Source organism: Lithobates pipiens, unplaced genomic scaffold (genome assembly GCF_037356315.1).
Source record: "Lithobates pipiens isolate NorthernLeopardFrog02 unplaced genomic scaffold, aLitPip1_a1.2 Scaffold_25, whole genome shotgun sequence".
NCBI classification, from domain to species: Eukaryota; Metazoa; Chordata; class Amphibia; order Anura; family Ranidae; genus Lithobates; species Lithobates pipiens.
Window position 1 is genome coordinate 234,080,753 of NW_027507787.1, and position 19,023 is coordinate 234,099,775.

General features: G+C 45.1%; 1 protein-coding gene across 1 annotated transcript in view; it reads right to left on the minus strand.

The window, feature by feature from the left end:
- Positions 1–204: 204 nt before the first annotated feature.
- The window catches only part of LCOR (ligand dependent nuclear receptor corepressor), a gene marked incomplete at its 5' end in the record, with an annotated part of 61,906 nt that continues 43,087 nt past the window's right edge, over positions 205–19,023 (minus strand). Inside the window, 1 exon segment of the mRNA XM_077455663.1 lies at positions 205–6,961. Coding sequence (XP_077311789.1) covers positions 2,539–6,961 — 4,423 coding nt within the window. The 3' untranslated portion in view covers positions 205–2,538.

The following is a 19,023-nucleotide window of genomic DNA, read 5'->3' on the forward strand; positions in this document are numbered from 1 at the left end:
ATAATGTAAATAATAAAAAAAAAAAAAAAAGAAGAAGCAAATCACTTAAAGGGGCGGTTATCATGAGAAGAGACAAAAAAAAAAAATGCTTACGCTGTGAACTATAAGGTTAGGATGCAATTCATTAATACAGTTTTTGTGTATTAGCCCCACAAAAGTACGGTCTTCATTATTGTAGAAGCATGAGGGTGCTAGGTCGCCCCCCCCCCCCCCCGGATAATGGCATGCTGTGGGTACCCAAACTTTAAAGTGGAATTAAACTCCACTGCACTGGAGAGCTCCGTGTCCAAGTAAGTCTGACGTAGTGTGCTAGTATGCGGTGCATACTAGTACATTATGACTTAAACCTGCAGGGTTTTTACTACCGCTTTGGTGGCTGGAAGGAAAGAAAATCTCCCCATTACCACATCAACACTGACTGTGAATGTCTCCTGCAGCTCTATTGTGTCCTGCTGGTATGAGGAGCCTTACCGGCCGTCAGAATGCAATACTCACTGCTAGCGGCTACCGGCAGTAATGACATGTTGAAAAATCCAATGACTGGTTGCACCCAAGTTGATCCAATAGATGGAACTTGGGTGCACCCAAAGGATTGACTTGGGTAGAATGGGCCTCCAAATTATGGATTGAAATTCGGCCGTTCCCTGATGAAGAAGCCGAATTTCAATCCACGTATGGCCCGGCTTTAGGTTTTCATCTGGACCAGATTGCAGTGTATTTCATTTATTAAATCAGTAAGGGAATACAGCTGCTCAGCGGGCTTTACTGGTCTGGACATTACACAAGAGTCAAATCCTTTCATTTTCGTTAAAGCCAATTTCAACTTCTCCTAAACCCTGCTCATTATTGGGTGATGTCTCCTCCCGCTGCCCCAAACCTTGGGTTCTATCGCTGCAGGAAGGATACATTTGCAGGAAACTATGTGCAGTAGGGTCGTGCCTTGTAGAGCTGGGTTGGTGGTGTGCGTGTGGGGGGGGGGGGGCGAGCTGGCTTTCATTAGCAGACTCCGGCAAACTGACTCTAGTCCTCCTCTAGACCCTACACTTTTTGCTTCCCAGCTCTATCCCCCCCGGCAGCACAAGGTAAGGGGGTGCACTGTGATGTAGGGGAGGGTGGGGGACTCTTTGATTTCTGTTGGTGGGGTGGGCTCTTGACATATGATGTAAGGAGGGATGGACATCTAGTCTTCCAGATACAACCGGCCCCTCTTGACATATGATGTAAGAAGGGATGGACATCTAGTCTTCCAGATACGACCGGCGCCCCTTGACATATGATGCAAGGAGGGATGGACATCTAGTCTTCCAGATACGACCGGCGCCCCTTGACATGATGTAAGTAGGGATGGACATCTAGTCTTACAGATACAACCAAGTCCTTTGAGGGCAACCATAATGCTGATCCAGCCCACAATTAAATTCGACATCTCTGGCTTAGAAGATCAGCTCTTGCAAGGTGCATGACCAACAAAGCCTCTGTTGCGCATGCACAACAGAACACACTTGTAAAAGAAAGTGAGGGAAACCATAATAAAGACCTGTGCAACCCAGCGCAAACCAAGAGCAGTTTGACAGCAACACAAAGAAGGAACCTAATACTATAATAATTGGAACACAAAAACTGTACCAAGAACTTGCTTACAAAACCAACTTTACAGTATTGGTTTTAACAGAACATCAATTCTTATGATACATGCCCTCAAACCCGGCATAGTCAGCCATTGAATGAAAAATATTGTAAGCCTGCAAATTCTATACAAACCTTTGACTGCAACAAGGACAGATACCACCACCTCTGTTACTTTATAACTACAGAAAAATCTATATTAAGTGTTGCAGTTATATACGGTAAGACTATATTCTGAAGACTATTGGTTGAGCTCACAAAATGGCTGCTTACACAGCAAGTCCATTTTAAAACTGGAAGTACAGATGAAACGGAAGCCCACGATTTCTAAGAAAATGAACTCAAATGTCTCCTATAAATTCTAGCAAACACAAACTTTTTTTTTTTGTGTGTGTGTTAAAAAAAAAAAAAACAACAAAAAAAAAAAAGGGTGGGGGAAAGCCGTTGGAATAAAAAGCAAACATAGGTGTGCCTGATTTCTGCTACAGTACAAGTGCTTGTGCATCAAGTATTAAAATGCAATGCTTATCACAATAACGGGTTTTCTAGATTTAAAAAAAAGGAAAAAAAAGAAAAAAGATAAATAAGGCACTGTACTTTAACAACATTCACGGTTTTAAAACAAAAAAAAATAACCAAAAAAAAAAACACCATAATAACTTACTTTGAGCACCAAAAAAAGAAAGAAAAAAAAGAAAAAAGAAAATCAGAACCCAAGACTTTACACTTCCCTTCCCCATATCCCAAGCTTCATGATTCCTACAATAGCATGGTTAATGGTAGGTTTGCTACAGTTAAAAAAAAAAAAAAACATAAAAAAGTTCAAAATTAATGCAAGTTACAACTGTACAAAAAACAAAACAAAAAAACACAGGTAACCATTTTTTAGTTTCTCAAATAAAATTCAAGTGATCATCTCCTGCTTTGCGTGGAAGAGTCTGTGTGTGACCTGTTTTTTCTTTTCTCCAGAAGCTGAGTTTTGCTTGCCGTTTTTGACCCGCTATACAACTTCCTATGACATTCCTTCATCCACGGCTGTGATGCCCTAGTGATTCTCTGTTCTGACAGAACCGGGGGAGACGGACGCAGTTTAGATGATCTGGTCTGACACTTCCGAACGACAAGCGGTGTTTTGCCGGGTTTATTTTGCATAGCAGTTTTTGTTTTCCCTTTCTTTAAAATCGCTGCTGCCTTGCCCGCTTGAGCTTTCACCTCTTGCTTTTTCGGAGCCTGGAGTTTCGACACCGCTTCTGTTCTTTCGACTTTACGGTGTGTTTTTTTTGTTGGTAGTGCATTTTTTCCGGAGATGTGCTTGTTTTTATCCGACTCTTGTTTTATTTCAGTCTTTCTTCTTTTACTGGTCTGTACACCAACCTTTTCTAACTGGTCATCTTTGGGACGTTTTTTAGCCTTCTGCTTTTCGTCGATTACAAGTTTACAGACGGGGGGATTTGCAGCAGTCTGCAAATTCGTTTTTTTATTGTTTTGCGCAAGGTCTGCATTTGCTCTGGAATTTTGCATCTTGGTCGCTTTGTGTTTTTTGAGTGGTGCAGGTGGAGGATGTAATTTTTCTTGAAAATGATTGCGCTTTCTGAGGATGTGAGCGCTAGCAGGTTTATTGGCGTGAACTTTTGATCCTGGGGACCTGGAGTCACCAGCACCTTTTCCTGATATTTTTACAGTCTCAGCAAGCTGCGCTTTGTTGTTGTCCAATTGGCTGAACGCGTTTTGGGTTTCGGCATCATTACGTGCCGGGTATACAGAAGCAAATTTCTTCAGGTATTTTTTCAAACGTTCGGCTTGAAGCGTGTAAGGATATAAACTCTGTTTCGAGTACTTCTGCACAGGTGGAACCGGAAGCTGATGCTCTTCGGGGATACGGGTATTTATTTTCTTCACGATCACCAAAGATTTAGTTTCCGTCGTTTCCAAAAACCATCTACAAATGTCAGATAATTTAAAAGAGTTCATAAAAAGCATTTGCACTGGAGAGCATCTCTGCGTCTCCTCCGGGGTTCTGGTTTTTCGCACCCTTTTTTTGCTTTTCCAGATTTCTTTTAATTTGTCCGCTTTGTTTTTAGACTTTGACCCAAACGTTGCATCTCTCTCCACTGAAATCCAGTTATTGTGAACGGAAGAATATCTGGTATTGAAACTGGAGATACGTTGTTGGCTTTCTTCCTCAAAACACCAATTCATGAATTTTGGTCTAACCATTTCTTTGACTTTTGAACTACGTAAAGAAATGTTTGCGTATGGAGACGCAATAGGTTTCTTCTCATCTTCTTCAGAGAGGCGGGCCAATAATTTTGCTTTATTAGGCTTCTCTTCATGCTCTGTTAATGGGTTTAATGCAACACATTTCGTTTTACTCCTGGTCCGGGCAAGGGAAGGCAATGTAGGTGCTGGAACCTGCTTACTACATTTTTCAACTTCAAATGAACAATTTATTAAACTGCCTTGACTTCCACTACTTTCTTCATCTTCAACCTTTACGCAATTTTTGCTTTCTGAACAAAGATACACCTTTCTTTGATCGGAGCTTATTTCAAAATTCACGCTCACGTTTTCTACCCTCTTTGGAGTAGAGAAAATTGTATTTTTGAACATTCTTTCAGAAAGTAACGCTTTTCCTTCGGCAAACTGATCACTTAAAACTTGCACAATGCAATTTTTGTCTTCAAGGCTTTCTTCAAAATTTGCATTGATTTTTGTTAACGGTCCATGCTGTGCAGCACACTCAGTACTGAACTCCACAGACCTACGGGATGATTTAGTGCTTGAAAATGGAGAAATCTGAATGTGGAGAGAAGCTTTTTTCTTTGTGCATTCATCAGCTTGGCTTTCTCGCCTTCTAAGATGTCTGTCTGATGGGATGAGAGGCTTTTTGAGCTTTCTTTTTGACGGCGATGGAATTTTATCATCAGTATTATTGCTTGGAAAAAGATTGTCCAACATGTCTAGTCTGGCTCCATTAGAATGCATTTCTCCATTTATCTCTTTGGTTTGTAAAGATTTTTCTTCGTTGCCATTATTTTCACGTTCGAATGAAGTAACAGAATGACACTGCTGGACATCTTGTTTTGTGATGGACCCGTCCTTGAGATGGAGGTCACTTGGCTCACAGATTTTAGCACACGTATCTATAAGACGATGAACATCTTCAGCTGAGATCCTATCAACATGGTTTCCGTGGTTTGAGCAATTTATTACGTCTGAAGGCTCTGCAGTTTCTACATTTTTTAATTCTACAGATTCCACGCGGACAGAACATTTATCAGAATATTGTTCTTCGTAGCCTTCGTGAAAATGCTCCGTTTTCTTTGGACTTGTAACGCTTGAACTGTCTTTGACAGTCTTTTCTGTAATATCTTCTCCCAAAATATTCAGATGATTTGAATAATCTGAATTTTTCTGTACAGCACCAAAATTCAGGTCTTCAAAAGATTTTCCCACTATGCCATTTGCAACGGTGTCTGAACTTAAATGTGCAGGTGAAAGTTCAAGACTTTCAGACAGCATTACGGAACTCTCAAGAGTCTTAGAAATTGTTTGACGTGGGAAGAAATTGGGAGTAGTAGGTGCCATCCCACCATTTTCAATTTCACTTGAGGATGGAAATACAGAACAGCTAATGGACGGGGAAACACTTGAATTTTCTAAAGGAACATGATTTTGTTTAATGGTTGGCTCCTGAGAAAACAAATCATTTGAAGCTACCTCTTTCACATTATTATGATCAGAAAGCACAGTCTCATCTTCTAAAGACACAGTTAAGCCCACATTTAGTGACGCCAGGGTTGAATTTTGATCCTCGTTAACAGACACACTAGCGTAGGAAACATCAGATGGAAGGTTTTCTTCGTGTTTATTGCCGCCATCCATCAGAATATCCTCTCGATTCACCATAATCTCGGCAGGTTTCTTTTGCAAAATTTCATTTGCAGGATGTGTTCCTGAGAAGGATGGATTTTCATTTCCATCATGTGTAACAGAGAAAACCGCAAGCAAAGAGTCCGGTACTGCTTTTACTGACTGTTCCACCATACTTGAAATTTCATCGGTGTGATTGGATTCTCTGAATATAGATGGGTCCAGGATTATATTATTTTGCGGTAGGGAGTTCACAGTACCTATACTCAAACAGGTCTCTTCTGAATGTTCCAATGACATATTATCAGTAAGAGGTAGTGTTTCTGTGTTAGCTCCATCAGGAATAATTAATGCTTCAGCAAAATGTAATCTGCAATTCCCTTTGTCCTCAACTTTGGCGCTTCTGACCAAAGAACGAACAGTGGACAACTGACAGCATTCATCATTGAAAAGATAACCCCGGGTGCTTTTCCTCGCCGTGCTTCGCGAACAAAGAATCGACGTTGGAAGGTGGTATTGCTCCGCAATTGGTTCGCTAATGTAAACTACATCACACTGGTTATCGCAATCACTTTTTCTCAAGCTAGGGATATTTTTACATCTTTTAGTAGTTTTCAAATGCTTCATATTTTCGTGCGATCTGATTTTATGTAAAGAAGCCACAGAGTTCTCATTGAGAGTCTGAAAACTCTCATTATGGTTTAAATGATTCCCAAGCTTCGTTACCACAGCTTGCACAGAATTTTGTTTTAATTTACAGTCGCCTTCTTTCTCCAGATTGGTCTGCCTGGGGCTAACGCACTGCGCGTTTTCCTTGTCCACACATTTAGGTAGGTTAATGAGAAATTCGGCTTCCTGAGCACTGGTTACTGGGGTCAATTTCAAGTTACTGTGCGCGAGAACGCAACAATCTGAAAAGTCAGTCTGCAGAGGTTCCGGTTTTTTCGAGCACCCGGTTTCATCGGACTGCAGCAATGGAGAGTTTTCCTCGGCCGACTTAAGGTGTAAGATATGGCTTTTTGGAATATTTTCTTCTTGGTTTGTGGAGTGAGAATTTTTTTTTAAAAAAGTAATCTCTGCAACAGGATTTTCCTCGACACCCAACTGAACTGGAGGTTTTAAAATCTCTATAGTCTGTGCCTCTTCCTTGGGGAAGTTGTCCACCTCTGAGCAAACTGAAGCAGTGTTTATGGAGGCCTCAATACTGGTTGGATGGATACTCATTTCCCTTGTACACCGGTCAGGGGCACAATGGCTGCCGTCTTCTACGCTTACAGTCTTGACATCCAAAATAGAGGCACTTTGACTTTTGGAATTCACAAACAGCTCTTCAGTGCACAAACTATTTAATACGAGTATAAACTGATTCTGGTGATGTGCACACAGTTTAACCATGAACTTTTCCAGTGTTAAACTTGTGGAATTGCAGGGGTCTACGGATTTTCCCTCTGTTTTCTGTATGCTAAAAAGTAAAAAAAAAAGATGAAAGTTAGAAAAAGCAATTACATGTTGCTTACTTGTCAACACATTCCTAGCAAAATTCTTCTCACGAGACATTGTACTGCTTTAAGGCTACTTTCACACTGGGGCGTTGGCGGTAAAGAGCCGCTATTTTTAGCGGCACTTTAACGTAGTTTTTGCTCCCTTTAAAAAGGGTTAAAAGTGCCCGCTGCAGTGCTCTTTACAGGCGCCATTTTTAGCGCTATAGTTCCTGTAAATCGCCTCGGTGTGAAAGCAGCCTAATGCTCTACAAATGTTTAGAAATAAGGAGTGCAAGGATTTAACCTGAAAGGCTTCAAGTTAACTTAATTAACGATCCTTGAACATTCCACAATCCAATGTGAGAATCGCAAAGCCTAAAACATCATTCTTTATTTATAATGCAGGAGAAAAACCTCAGGGTATCTTGTAAAAGTGGAGGCCAATACACACAGAGAACAGTTATGACTGGCCTAATTAATGTACACTGACAGAGTTGGAGGCCAACACGAAAGAACTTATTGTGTTGTCACGGTCACAGGAATAATTGGTTGCGGCATTTACAAAGTACAGAGGACATAAACCGCCTATCGGGATTGTTTTACAGTCCTTTAAATGCTCTACAAAATCTCTTTTTTGAAGACTATGATCTACGTCAGGGGTCTCCAAACTTTCTAAGCAAAGGGCCAGTTTACTGTCCTTCAGACTTTAGGAGGGCCAGACTAGTAGGAATAAACCATGCCCTGTCCAGTGGGAATAAACCATGCCCTATCTTTGGTGTCAGTGGGAGGAATAGTGGCCCGTTGTTGGTATCAGTGGGAGGAATAGTGGCCCATCGTTAGTGTCAGTGGGAGGAATAGTGCCCCATCATTGGTGTCAGGGAAATAGTTTCCCATCATTGGTGCCAGTGGGAGGAATAGTGCCCCATCACTGTTACCAATGGGATGAATAGTACCCCATCATTGGTGCCAGTAGGAGGAATAGTGTCCCATCATTGGTACCAGTGGGGAGGAATAGTGCCCCGTCATTGGTATCATTGATATTAGACATCTAATGAAAAAGGGAGATCTTGGAGGTCGCACTTATCTGCAAAACCCTGTAAAAAAGTGTTTGACAGCCTCAGCTCGAGCTCCAACCAGGCCACGTCCCCAACATGTTGTTTTGCTCTGCCCACAGAGCTTAGTCATGAGCGCAGTAAAACATGTTGGAGACGTGGCCTGGTTGGAGCCCGGCCATACATCTTTTTACGGGGTTTTGCAGAGATAGTTTCATAGTAGGTGAGGTTGAAAAAAAGACAAGTCCATCAAGTCCAACCTATGTGTGTGATTATATGTCAGTATTACATTGTATATCCCTGTATGTTGCGGTCGTTCAGGTGCTTATCTAATAGTTTCTTGAAACTATCAATGCGCCCCGCTGAGACCACCGCCTGTGGAAGGGAATGCCACATCCTTGCCGCTCTTACAATAAAGAACCATCTACGTAGTTTAAGGTTAAACCTCCTTTCTTCTAATTTTAATAAGCGGCCATGAGTCTTGTTAAACTCCCTTTTGCAAAAAAAGTTTTATCCCTATTGTGGGGTCACCAGTCCGGTATTTGTATATTGAAATCATATCCCCTCTCAAGCGTCTCTTCTCCAGAGAGAATAAGTTCAGGGCTCGCAACCTTTCCTCATAACTAATATCCTCCAGACCCTTTATTAGATTTGTTGCCCTTCTTTGTACTCGCTCCATTTCCAGTACATCCTTCCTGAGGACTGGTGCCCAGAAATGGACAGTATACTTCAGGTGCGGCTGGACCAGTCTTGTAGAGCGGGAGAATTATCGTTTTATCTCTGGAGTTGATCCCCTTTTTAATCCCAATATTCTGTTTGCTTTGTTAGCAGCAGCTTGGTTTTTTTTTCATTGCTGAGCCTATCATCTACTAGGACCCCCAGGTCCTTTTCCATCCTAGATTTCCCCCAGAGGTTCTCCCCCATGTGTATAGGTTGCATTCATATTTTTGCCACCCAAATGCATTATTTTACATTTTCTACATTGAACCTCATTGCCATGTAGTTGCCCACCCCATTAATATGTTAAAATCTTTTTGCAAGCTTTCCACATCCTGCGGAGAAGTTATTGCCCTGCTTAGCTGCTTAGTACTCCCCGTTTATCACCACCCTTGGAACTCACCCTTGTAGCCAGTTTTCAATCCATGCCACTATGTGTGACTTGCAGGACCTTTCCCTTTTCCATTAGATGTCTAGAGCTGGGACGAGTGCTGTCCTTGCACTGCAAGCGATGGCTTCATAAGAGGACCCGGTGGAGCCTTGAGCGGCACCTCTCAATTTAGTTTGAGGATTGCTTTAAAAGCTTCAACAAAACAGCTTGAAGCTTGCGGAAAACCATTCTTAAAAACAATATGGGTAAAAGGCTGGGCACCCAGGGTGAATTGGATGTGCTCTAACCTTCACTTCACTACAGGAATCGGTGGACTTAGGCTTCATTGTTGGCTTTTTTTTTTCACAAAGGAGGTGGATTTAAGGAAAGTCCCCTGCCGGGACACTGTATTGTGACAGCAAAATTGAAAAACTTTCCAACATGTCCCTTTGACAGTATCAAATGAAACAAACAATCAGCTGCTGCCAAGCAAGGAAGCCCACACGCCGACTGAAATTCAGCCAGCCCCTGCAGGACTGTCCACATTTTGATCAGTGCATGGCCAGCTTAAAGGGTGTACTTAAGATGTGGATCTCGTCGATGTTGAAACATTCTAGTTCAGGTTAGTCAATTTAATATGTATAGCTGACATTTGGTTTGTTGTCTCCCCCCCCCATGTTTAGTGTTCAATAGGATAAAAAAAAAAAAAAAAAAGGTTTTAGAACTTGGACTCACACCTTCATTTTGCATCGCAATGAATCTTCAAGTCCAAAGCCTGTATTATTTATGTACCCAACATGTGAAACACAAGGCCTGTGGACCAAATATGGCCAACCAGGCCTTGTCATATGGTCCTCGTACCCAGAACGTGGCAGAACTAGAGCAAGAAAGCTTTGGGATGGGGGTTGGGGTTACATACTGTGCATAGTGAACTCCTAAACCTTGCACACAGTGCACCTCTGCACTCTGCACAGAGCGCACTCCTGAACTCTGCACTCTGCACAGAGCGCACCCCTGAGCTCTGCACAGAGCGCACTCCTGAGCTCTGCACAGCGCGCACTCCTGAGCTCTGCACAGCGCGCACTCCTGAGCTCTGCACAGCGCGCACTCCTGAGCTCTGCACAGCGCGCACTCCTGAGCTCTGCACAGCGCGCACTCCTGAGCTCTGCACAGCGCGCACTCCTGAGCTCTGCACAGCGCGCACTCCTGAGCTCTGCACAGAGCGCACTCCTGAGCTCTGCACAGAGCGCACTCCTGAGCTCTGCACAGAGCGCACTCCTGAGCTCTGCACAGAGCGCACTCCTGAGCTCTGCACAGCGCGCACTCCTGAGCTCTGCACAGCGCGCACTCCTGAGCTCTGCACAGAGCGCACTCCTGAGCTCTGCACAGAGCGCACTCCTGAGCTCTGCACAGAGCGCACTCCTGAGCTCTGCACAGAGCGCACTCCTGTACCTACAGCACCCCTTAACTCTGCACTCTGTACCTAGAGCACCCCTGTACTCTGCACCTAGAGCACCCCTGAACTCTGCACCTAGAGCACCCCTGAACTCTGCACCTAGAGCACCCCTGAACTCCGCACCTAGAGCACCCCTGAACTCCGCACCTAGAGCACCCCTGAACTCCGCACCTAGAGCACCCCTGAACTCCGCACCTAGAGCACCCCTGAACTCCGCACCTAGAGCACCCATGAACTCTGCACCTAGAGCACCCATGAACTCTGCACCTAGAGCACCCATGAACTCTGCACCTAGAGCACCCATGAACTCTGCACCTAGAGCACCCATGAACTCTGCACCTAGAGCACCCATGAACTCTGCACTCTGTACCTAGAGCACCCTATATACAACCGACCCTTTGAGGCAACCATACTGCTGATGTGGCTCCCAATGAAATGGAGACCCCTGATGTACTGTATGTGCTTCAAAGATTGTAAATACAATTATTTTTCTGATCAGTCAAAAGAGGCAAAATAAAAAAAATTATGCTAAAATAAAAAGCTGAAGCCCATGTGAAATTTTGCAATCAATAGAGCGTAGCGTTACCGAATACTTACACAACTGTAGATGAATCAGTCCATAATGTCCCACAGATTAAAGAAACATAGCCCAACATTCCATAGTGTCTCAAAACACCAATGAGAGAGGAAATCTACTTAAAGTGGAGGTAAACTCCACTTTTGAATTGTACCTACAAGCCTATAATAGGAGATATTCACAAGCGACGCTGCCAGTGACGTGACCGGCGCATGCACTCTGAAGAAACGGCATAACCGTGCCGTACCTTCAGAGCTCCGTATCAGAGCCGAAAAGCTCCCACGAACATGGACAGAAGTGACGTCACCGCGGCTCCGGCCATTCACACAGCCAGAACTCACAAACCCGGAAGGAAGGCTGGGTGAAGATGGCAGCACTGGGTATTCATGAGAGAGACACGCAGGAAGGATCTGCTTTACAGGTAAGTCTGTCATAAAGTGCTAGTGTGCGGTACATACTAGTACATTATGACTTACCCCTGCAGGGGGGCTCAGTTAATTTTTGTTTCAGTGGCGGTTTACTACCTCTTTAATCAGTATGCCACCAAGTGAAAACGGGCACTCCACCTCGTGATCACTCCTAAGTCTCACCTCCACTTCTAAACTCTAATAACATATGGGGTCCGACAGTGATTTGTACCCCCTCTGTGGGGTCGATTCTTAAACCCAGGCCCATTCTCTTCGATCTTCCTCATGCACTTTCAAATGCAGCTCAAGTATGGTGTAACATGCATAAAATAGAAAGGGACTTAGTGCTCGGTGTATGTATTTTATAAAAATTAACCTCACTAGGGGTTAAAAAAAAGCAAGATCACCTTCAATACAATCTCGTGACTAAATCCCAGCATGTACCGGTCTCTCACCACCCAGCAGTTCTGGGATAGCAGCTCAATAACATCACCGGCATGTGGTCCGCTACCTATACGCGTTACGTCCTGTGGGCAGGACTTCTTCAGTGGGACAGTGTATATAAAAACATATACATGCACACTCACCAGCCACTTTATTAGGTACACCTGTTCAATTGCTTGGTAACACAACTTGCTAATCAGCCAATCACATGAAAGCAACTCATTTCATTTAGGCATATAGACGTGGTGAAGATAACTTGCTGAAGTTAAAACTGAGCATCAGAATGGTGTAGAAAGGGGATTTAAGTGACTTGTAACGTGGCATGGTTGTTAGTGCCAGACGGGGCCGGTCTAAGGATTTCTGGGATTGTCATGCACAGCCATCTTTCTGGATTACAGAGAATGGTGGGAAAAAAAGAGAAAATATCCAGCAAGCGGCAGTTGTGTGGAGGAAAATGCCTTGTTTACGTCAGAGGTCACAGGAGAATGGGCAGACTGGTTCCAGATGATAGAAAGGCAACAGTAACTCAAATAACCACTTGTTCCAATCAAGGTATGCAGAATACCATCTCTGAATGCGCAACACGTCAAACCTTGAAGCAGATGGGCTACAGCAGCAGAAGACCACACCGGGCACCACTGCTGTCAGCTAAGAACAGGAAACTGAGGCTACAGTTAGCACAGGATCATCAAAATTGGTCAATAGAAGATTGGAAAAACGTTGCTTGGTCTGAGGAGTTTGGATTTCAGCTGCGACATTCTGATAATGGAGTCAGAATTTGTGTGGGATATTTTCTTGGCACACTTTGGGCCCCTTAGTACCAATTGATAATGGTTTAAACACCACAACCTACCTGAGTATTGTTGCTGACCATGTCCATCCCTTTATTACTACAGTGCCCCCCATCTTCTGATGGCTCCTTCCAGCCATTATAATGCCCCATGTCACAAAGCTCCAATCATCTCACCACTGGACAATGAGGTCCCTGTCCTCCAATGGCCTCCACACTCACCACATCTCACCCAATAGAGCACCTTTAGGATGTGGTGTAATGTGCAGCCGAAAAATCTGTAGCAACAGCGCAATGCTATGTCACCATGGAGCAAAATCTCTGAGGAATGCCACCAAGAATGAAGGCAAAAGGTGGGTCCAACCCGCTACTAGCAAGGAGGACCTAATAAAGGGGGTCCAACCCGCTACTAGCAAGGAGGACCTAATAAAGGAGGTCCAACCCGCTACTAGCAAGGAGGACCTAATAAAGGAGGTCCAACCCGCTACTAGCAAGGAGGACCTAATAAAGGGGGTCCAACCCGCTACTAGCAAGGAGGACCTAATAAAGGAGGTCCAACCCGCTACTAGCAAGGAGGACCTAATAAAGGAGGTCCAACCCGCTACTAGCAAGGAGGACCTAATAAAGGAGATCCAACCCGCTACTAGCAAGGAGGACCTAATAAAGGAGGTCCAACCCGCTACTAGCAAGTCCACTGCATGTATGGAGGCACACTGTGTATATCTGACTGAGGCCACATTGTTGACCATCTGGCTAAAGTCTAGAATGAATGTTCCTCCTGTGGGAACCATACTACGAAACGGCCGCAACCTTCAGCCTCTTTACCACTTGCGAATTAGGCTGTTGTGGAATACATGTGGAAGACCCAGGTAGACTTACAGCTCCCACAGCATTGCTCACAGAGTGATTACCTCCAATGATTGGCCCTGGATGCGTTCTGTGCTCAGGGCCGATCATCACAGATAACTGTCCCATTAGCTGCAGGAGCCGTCAGGTCCCCCCATTGCTTCAATGGCGATGCTGCCCACAGCCACTCACCAAAAACTCCTGCAAATAATTGCCAACGGCTCCATTCACAGCTGTGCATGGCGCCATGCCTGGAAGAGTAGCTGTTTGAGTTAAAAGAAACCCATCTCTTCCTGAAGCTCCAACCTGTTGGCCAACAGTGGCAAATAAGAATCCTGCTCATCCCCCGAAAGCCAACTCCCGATTAGGTGAAATATTGCAATGCAAATTTATGGGACCTTTCTGTAAATTTGTGCATTTTTTTTTCTGAAAAAGTTTGTCCCAAATGAGAACTGCTGGGAACAGACGAGTTCCCCTGGTGACCAGAACAATTGTGAATTATGGGGAGATGAGGAAAGGAAAGTCATGCCAGTTCAGGCAACCCAGCAAAATGGTGTTTTCTTATGCCGGAGAGAATATTCTTGCCATAGGCACAGCGTCATCTAGAGCAGTGGTCTCCAAACTGCGGCCCGGAGGCAGAACTTTGCTCAATTTTATCCAGCCCTTGCGAATTTACTCAACCCACCGACGGTGGGGCATAGTTCCTGCCACTCTATTCCTCCCACTGACACCAATGATAGGATACTATTCCTCCCATTGATGGGGCACTATTCCTCCTACTGAGGCCAATAATAGGACACTATTCATCCCACTGACACCAATGATGGGACACTATTCCTCTTTACTGATACCAATGATATTACACTATTCCTTCCATTAACACCAATTATGGGGCACTATTCCTCCCAGTGATATCAATGATGGGGCACTATTCCTCCCACTGACACCAATGATGAGGCATTATTCCTCCCACTGATGCCAATGATGGGGCACTATTCCTCCAACTGATACCAATAATGGGGCACTATTCCTGCCACTGATACCAATGATGAGGCACTATTCCCCCCCCCCCCACCCCGAAAGATGTGGCATTGTTTACTCCAACTGGCCATAGTTCGACCCCACAAAAGTTTGAAGGACAGGAAACTAGCCCTTTGTTTAGCAAAAATATATATTCACATCTATAGGGAGCCAAGGGATACTTGGTTTCCTCTCTCAGCACACATCTGACCTGTCTGCACTCTTGGAATGTGTTTGGGTGACATTGTGTGCATCTAGGATGCGTGTATGGCTTATATATGAAAACAGCGCCAATAACGAAAATTTCCATAGCAACAAAGCAGAATCCTTCCTTCCACTTCCACACTGTACTGAAGCAAACAATGCTATGAGCTATAGGAAATGTTCATAAAATATGTAGAACGGTTCACCCAAAAAGTGATTGCATCTCTTGCATTTCCTCCAACAAGCAGGACCTCCCAGCCACAGCCCCGATCTGGTTTTGGTCCACATGGAATTTTGGGGGTTTCTGTTCACCTTTGTTCCCTGCGTCTCCCGTTACATTCTCCAGAGTATAAGATTTCTTTAAAAATAAATCTAAGTCAGAGAAGGGATCCATCATAATGGCCGCAGCAGGCGTGCACATCACCCAGCTCTGCACATGCTCAGTTGCTCTCTATTCTCGGCACTGTGCCTAAAATCAGAGCCAGCAGAGGCAGATCTGCTGACAGCTTTACAGCTCTTTCACGCTGCCAATGGAGGGGCGTTGGTGGTAAAGCGTCGCTTTACTGTCATTTTTGCAGCGCTTTTCGGGTGCTAGCGGGGCGCTTTAAACTCAGCTAGCGGCCAAATAAAAAAGGGTCAAAAGCGCCCGCAAAGCGCCGCTGTCCATTGATTTCAATGGGCAGGGGCGCTTTAGGAGCAGTGTATATACTGCTACCAAAGCTCTTCAAAGAAGCTGCTTGCAGGACTTTTTTTTTTTTTGAGGTCCTGCCAGCGCAGCACTCCCAAGTGAAGGCACTTGGGCTTTCACACTGCGAATTGCAGATGAGGCTTTTTTTCCAGCGCAATTTTTAGTGCTAAAGCTCCTGGAAAGCACCTCCAGTGTGAAAGGGGTCTTAGCCCTTGTACACACGGTCGAGAGATTCCGACGGAATGTGTCCGAACGGTCCATTTTGTCGGATATTCCGACTGTGTGTGGTCTGCATCGGACTGTGTCCGTTGGAGTATCCGACGGACCAAGTTTTCCAACTTGTTGGTAAAATTTTCAGACAAAATGCTCCGATCGGACATACTCCGATCATGTGTAGAGAATTCCGATCGGACAAAGTGCCACGTATGCTCAGATCAAATTCCTACACCAAAGCTATTGGCTACTAGCCTGAACGTAGTACCATCGTAACGAAATAACGTCATCACGTTGGATTTTCCGACAACTTTGTCCGACCGTGTGTATACAACAGTTTCGGACAAAATCCGACGGATTTGGTTGTCGGAATCTCTGACCGTGTGTACAAGGGCTTAAAGATTTACTGTTGCTGAGGGAGGAAGAAAGCAATAGGAATGAGACAGACTGTGCAGAGGGAACACAGATCTGGGAGGAAGCAAAATAAAAGCAGGAGAGGCGACAGGACAAACTCTGCTGCCAGGGAGACACAAAATAATTAAACTTGCAAGGATATCTTCTTTCTCCATTATGGTCAGCCTGTGAACGTCAGCCCTGTAAAGCTTCTGTCAGCCTTCCTCTCTAGCTAAGTCAAGACATTCAATCAAGGCAGGAAATTTACATACACTATGTTGCTAAAAGTATTGGTATGCCTGCCTTTACACGCACATGAGGTTTAATGGCATCCCAGTCTTAGTCCGTAGGGTTCAATATTGCGTTGGCCCACCCTTTGCAGCTATAACAGCTTCAACTCTTCTGGGAAGGCCGTCCACAAGGTTTAGGAATGTGTCTATGAGAATGTTTGACCATTCTTCCAGAAGAAGAGCATTTGTGAGGTCAGGCACTGATGATGGATAAGAAGGTCTGGCTCGCAGTCTCCGCTCTAATTCATCCCAAAGGTGTTCTATCGGGTTGAGGCCACTCAAGTTCCTCCACCCCAAATTTGGACCTACAGGTAAGCCTGGAATTAGATTTACCTGTAGGTACAGTGAATATCTCCTAAACTTGCATCATTTAGGAGATCTTCACGGTGCATGCAGCCGGTGATGCCAGCGGGGCAATCGCCCTGAAGGTCCGGCATACCCGTGTCGTCCCTTCAGAGCTCTGTGCTGTGGCCTTGAGTCCCGCGCACATGCACCAGAGTGACGTCATCGCACCTCAGACAATCAGGCAGCCGATGCACTCAAACCCAGAAGGAAGACCGGGGTGAAGATGGAAGCAATGTCAGCGGTGACAGCGTGACGCCAGAGGCCTTCGTTCCAAGGTGAGCATTTCATAATGCGCTAGTATGCGATGCATACTAGCGCAATTATGTGAAACTTACCTGAAAACAAAGCTCTCCCGCAGCGCGCGTCCACGCTCACCCACTCTTCCTTCTGGGTTCACGGACTCCAGCAGTGTGAGCAGCCGGAGCCGCTATGATGTCACTCCCACGCACTTTTATTGCACAGGACTCCGAAGGGTATGCCATTCCTTCAGAGCGCATTGCGCCGTTGACGTCACCAGCTGCAAGTACAGTAAATATATCCTAAATGGTGCACAAGTTCGCCCCCCCCCCCTCCTCCTCGCAGATGGCCCATCCACAGATCGCATCATGATTCACACATGCACAGTAGGAACCCGGCTGTGAAGCCACAAATGCTCCACTCCCAGTTTCCCTTAGCCGAGATGGCGGCGCCAGCACGCGAGAGCCAATTCAAGAATCGGCTAAGGTGAGGACACCGCTGGATGCCTGGGGCAGGCGAGTGCCCCAATATTAAAAGTCGGCAGCTACAGTATTTGTAGCTGCTGATTAAATCTTTTTATTTGGGGGGGGGGGGGGGGTGAAACTCCACTTTAAGTACCATTTCATAATAGCCCATTGTCCCTCTCTTTTGTCAGCTGGTCTTCCTGAAACGACAGAGCGATATGGTGACATCACAGAGCCCCGCCCACCACGGACTGATCCAACCCAGCTTAATGGGTTGTATTCCCTGACACATAGTACATTATGAAAATGCAGCAAAGGATCCTGGGATACATGGTTTAACCAAGTAACTTGATGGGCCTCTGGACTCTGGGAGGGGCACTGGCAACCCAGCCCCCCGCATGGTTTGAACTCAAGCTGCGGCTTCATGAAAATCAGAACTTTGTGATTAGAATTTACGAGGACTATAGCGGTAAGAAAGATTTGGAGCTTGACAATGAATTCAGATGACAAATACTGAGAGGATGAAATAGCCCAGCGGCTGCACACCTCGCTCATCCCGAGTGGCTACCAGGTAAAAGCAGCTTCAGTCCGATTCATCCAAGCCATACACCCAACATGTTTTGTCTCGCTCCCAGGGGCTTAATCGGGAGCAGGGAGAAACATGTTGGGGCCAGGTCTTGCATAAATTGAGTTGAGGCTGCTTTTACATGCGAGGTGTGCGGTGGCCGGGCTTTTTATCTTATTTCTACAACGTTCTTTGGGTCTGTACGAACATTTCCCCAGCCTGCACCCTCACTAGTCAGCGGCATTCAATTCATCGGACATTGTTAGCCTGAGTGAGGGGTACTAAGCATTTATCATGGGCCAAAATGCTGAGCAGTTACATAGACCTTAATAGAAAAAGGTAGAATTTTTTTTTTGTTTCTCAGCACAGAGTCGCTTTTCATTAACGATAATGCCTCAGTCATAGTTCCATTTTGAACTTCTCTTCTTCCACTTCTCACCTTTTCCTCTCTATTGACCAGTCCGATTGTAAAGCAAATTCCAGTACAACCCACTGATCAGTCAGTCTCTTCAATCAGACATGCCTATCATTCTGCTTCCACCAGTACCCTACAGATCCCATTGATCCTCACTCGGCCCCCCCATCAGTTCCAAGAGATCCTGTTTATCCTCCAGACATTAGCTTGGAGGAGAATAAACAGCAGGGGGTCAGGAGAAGTAAATAGCAGCAGCGACCTGCTCCTGAGTACAGTCACAGTATGAAGCAGTCAGATTTAGGGACACCCAAGTACCCTTCTTTTACAATCCACAATGCCTGCAGCCCTCCCTTTCTCAGTGTACGGTGCACCTGCAGCATTTCTCTCATCAGCACCCACGCACTAAACACCCTTTTCTCAAGAAACCTTCATGCAAGCACCCTCCTTCCCACAACGCAGTGCTCTTACACCTTCCTCCTCTCACCACCCTCCAAATCCTTGCAGTGGAGTAGAAGGATGCCACTCCTAGTGACACTAAAGACTTCCTTTT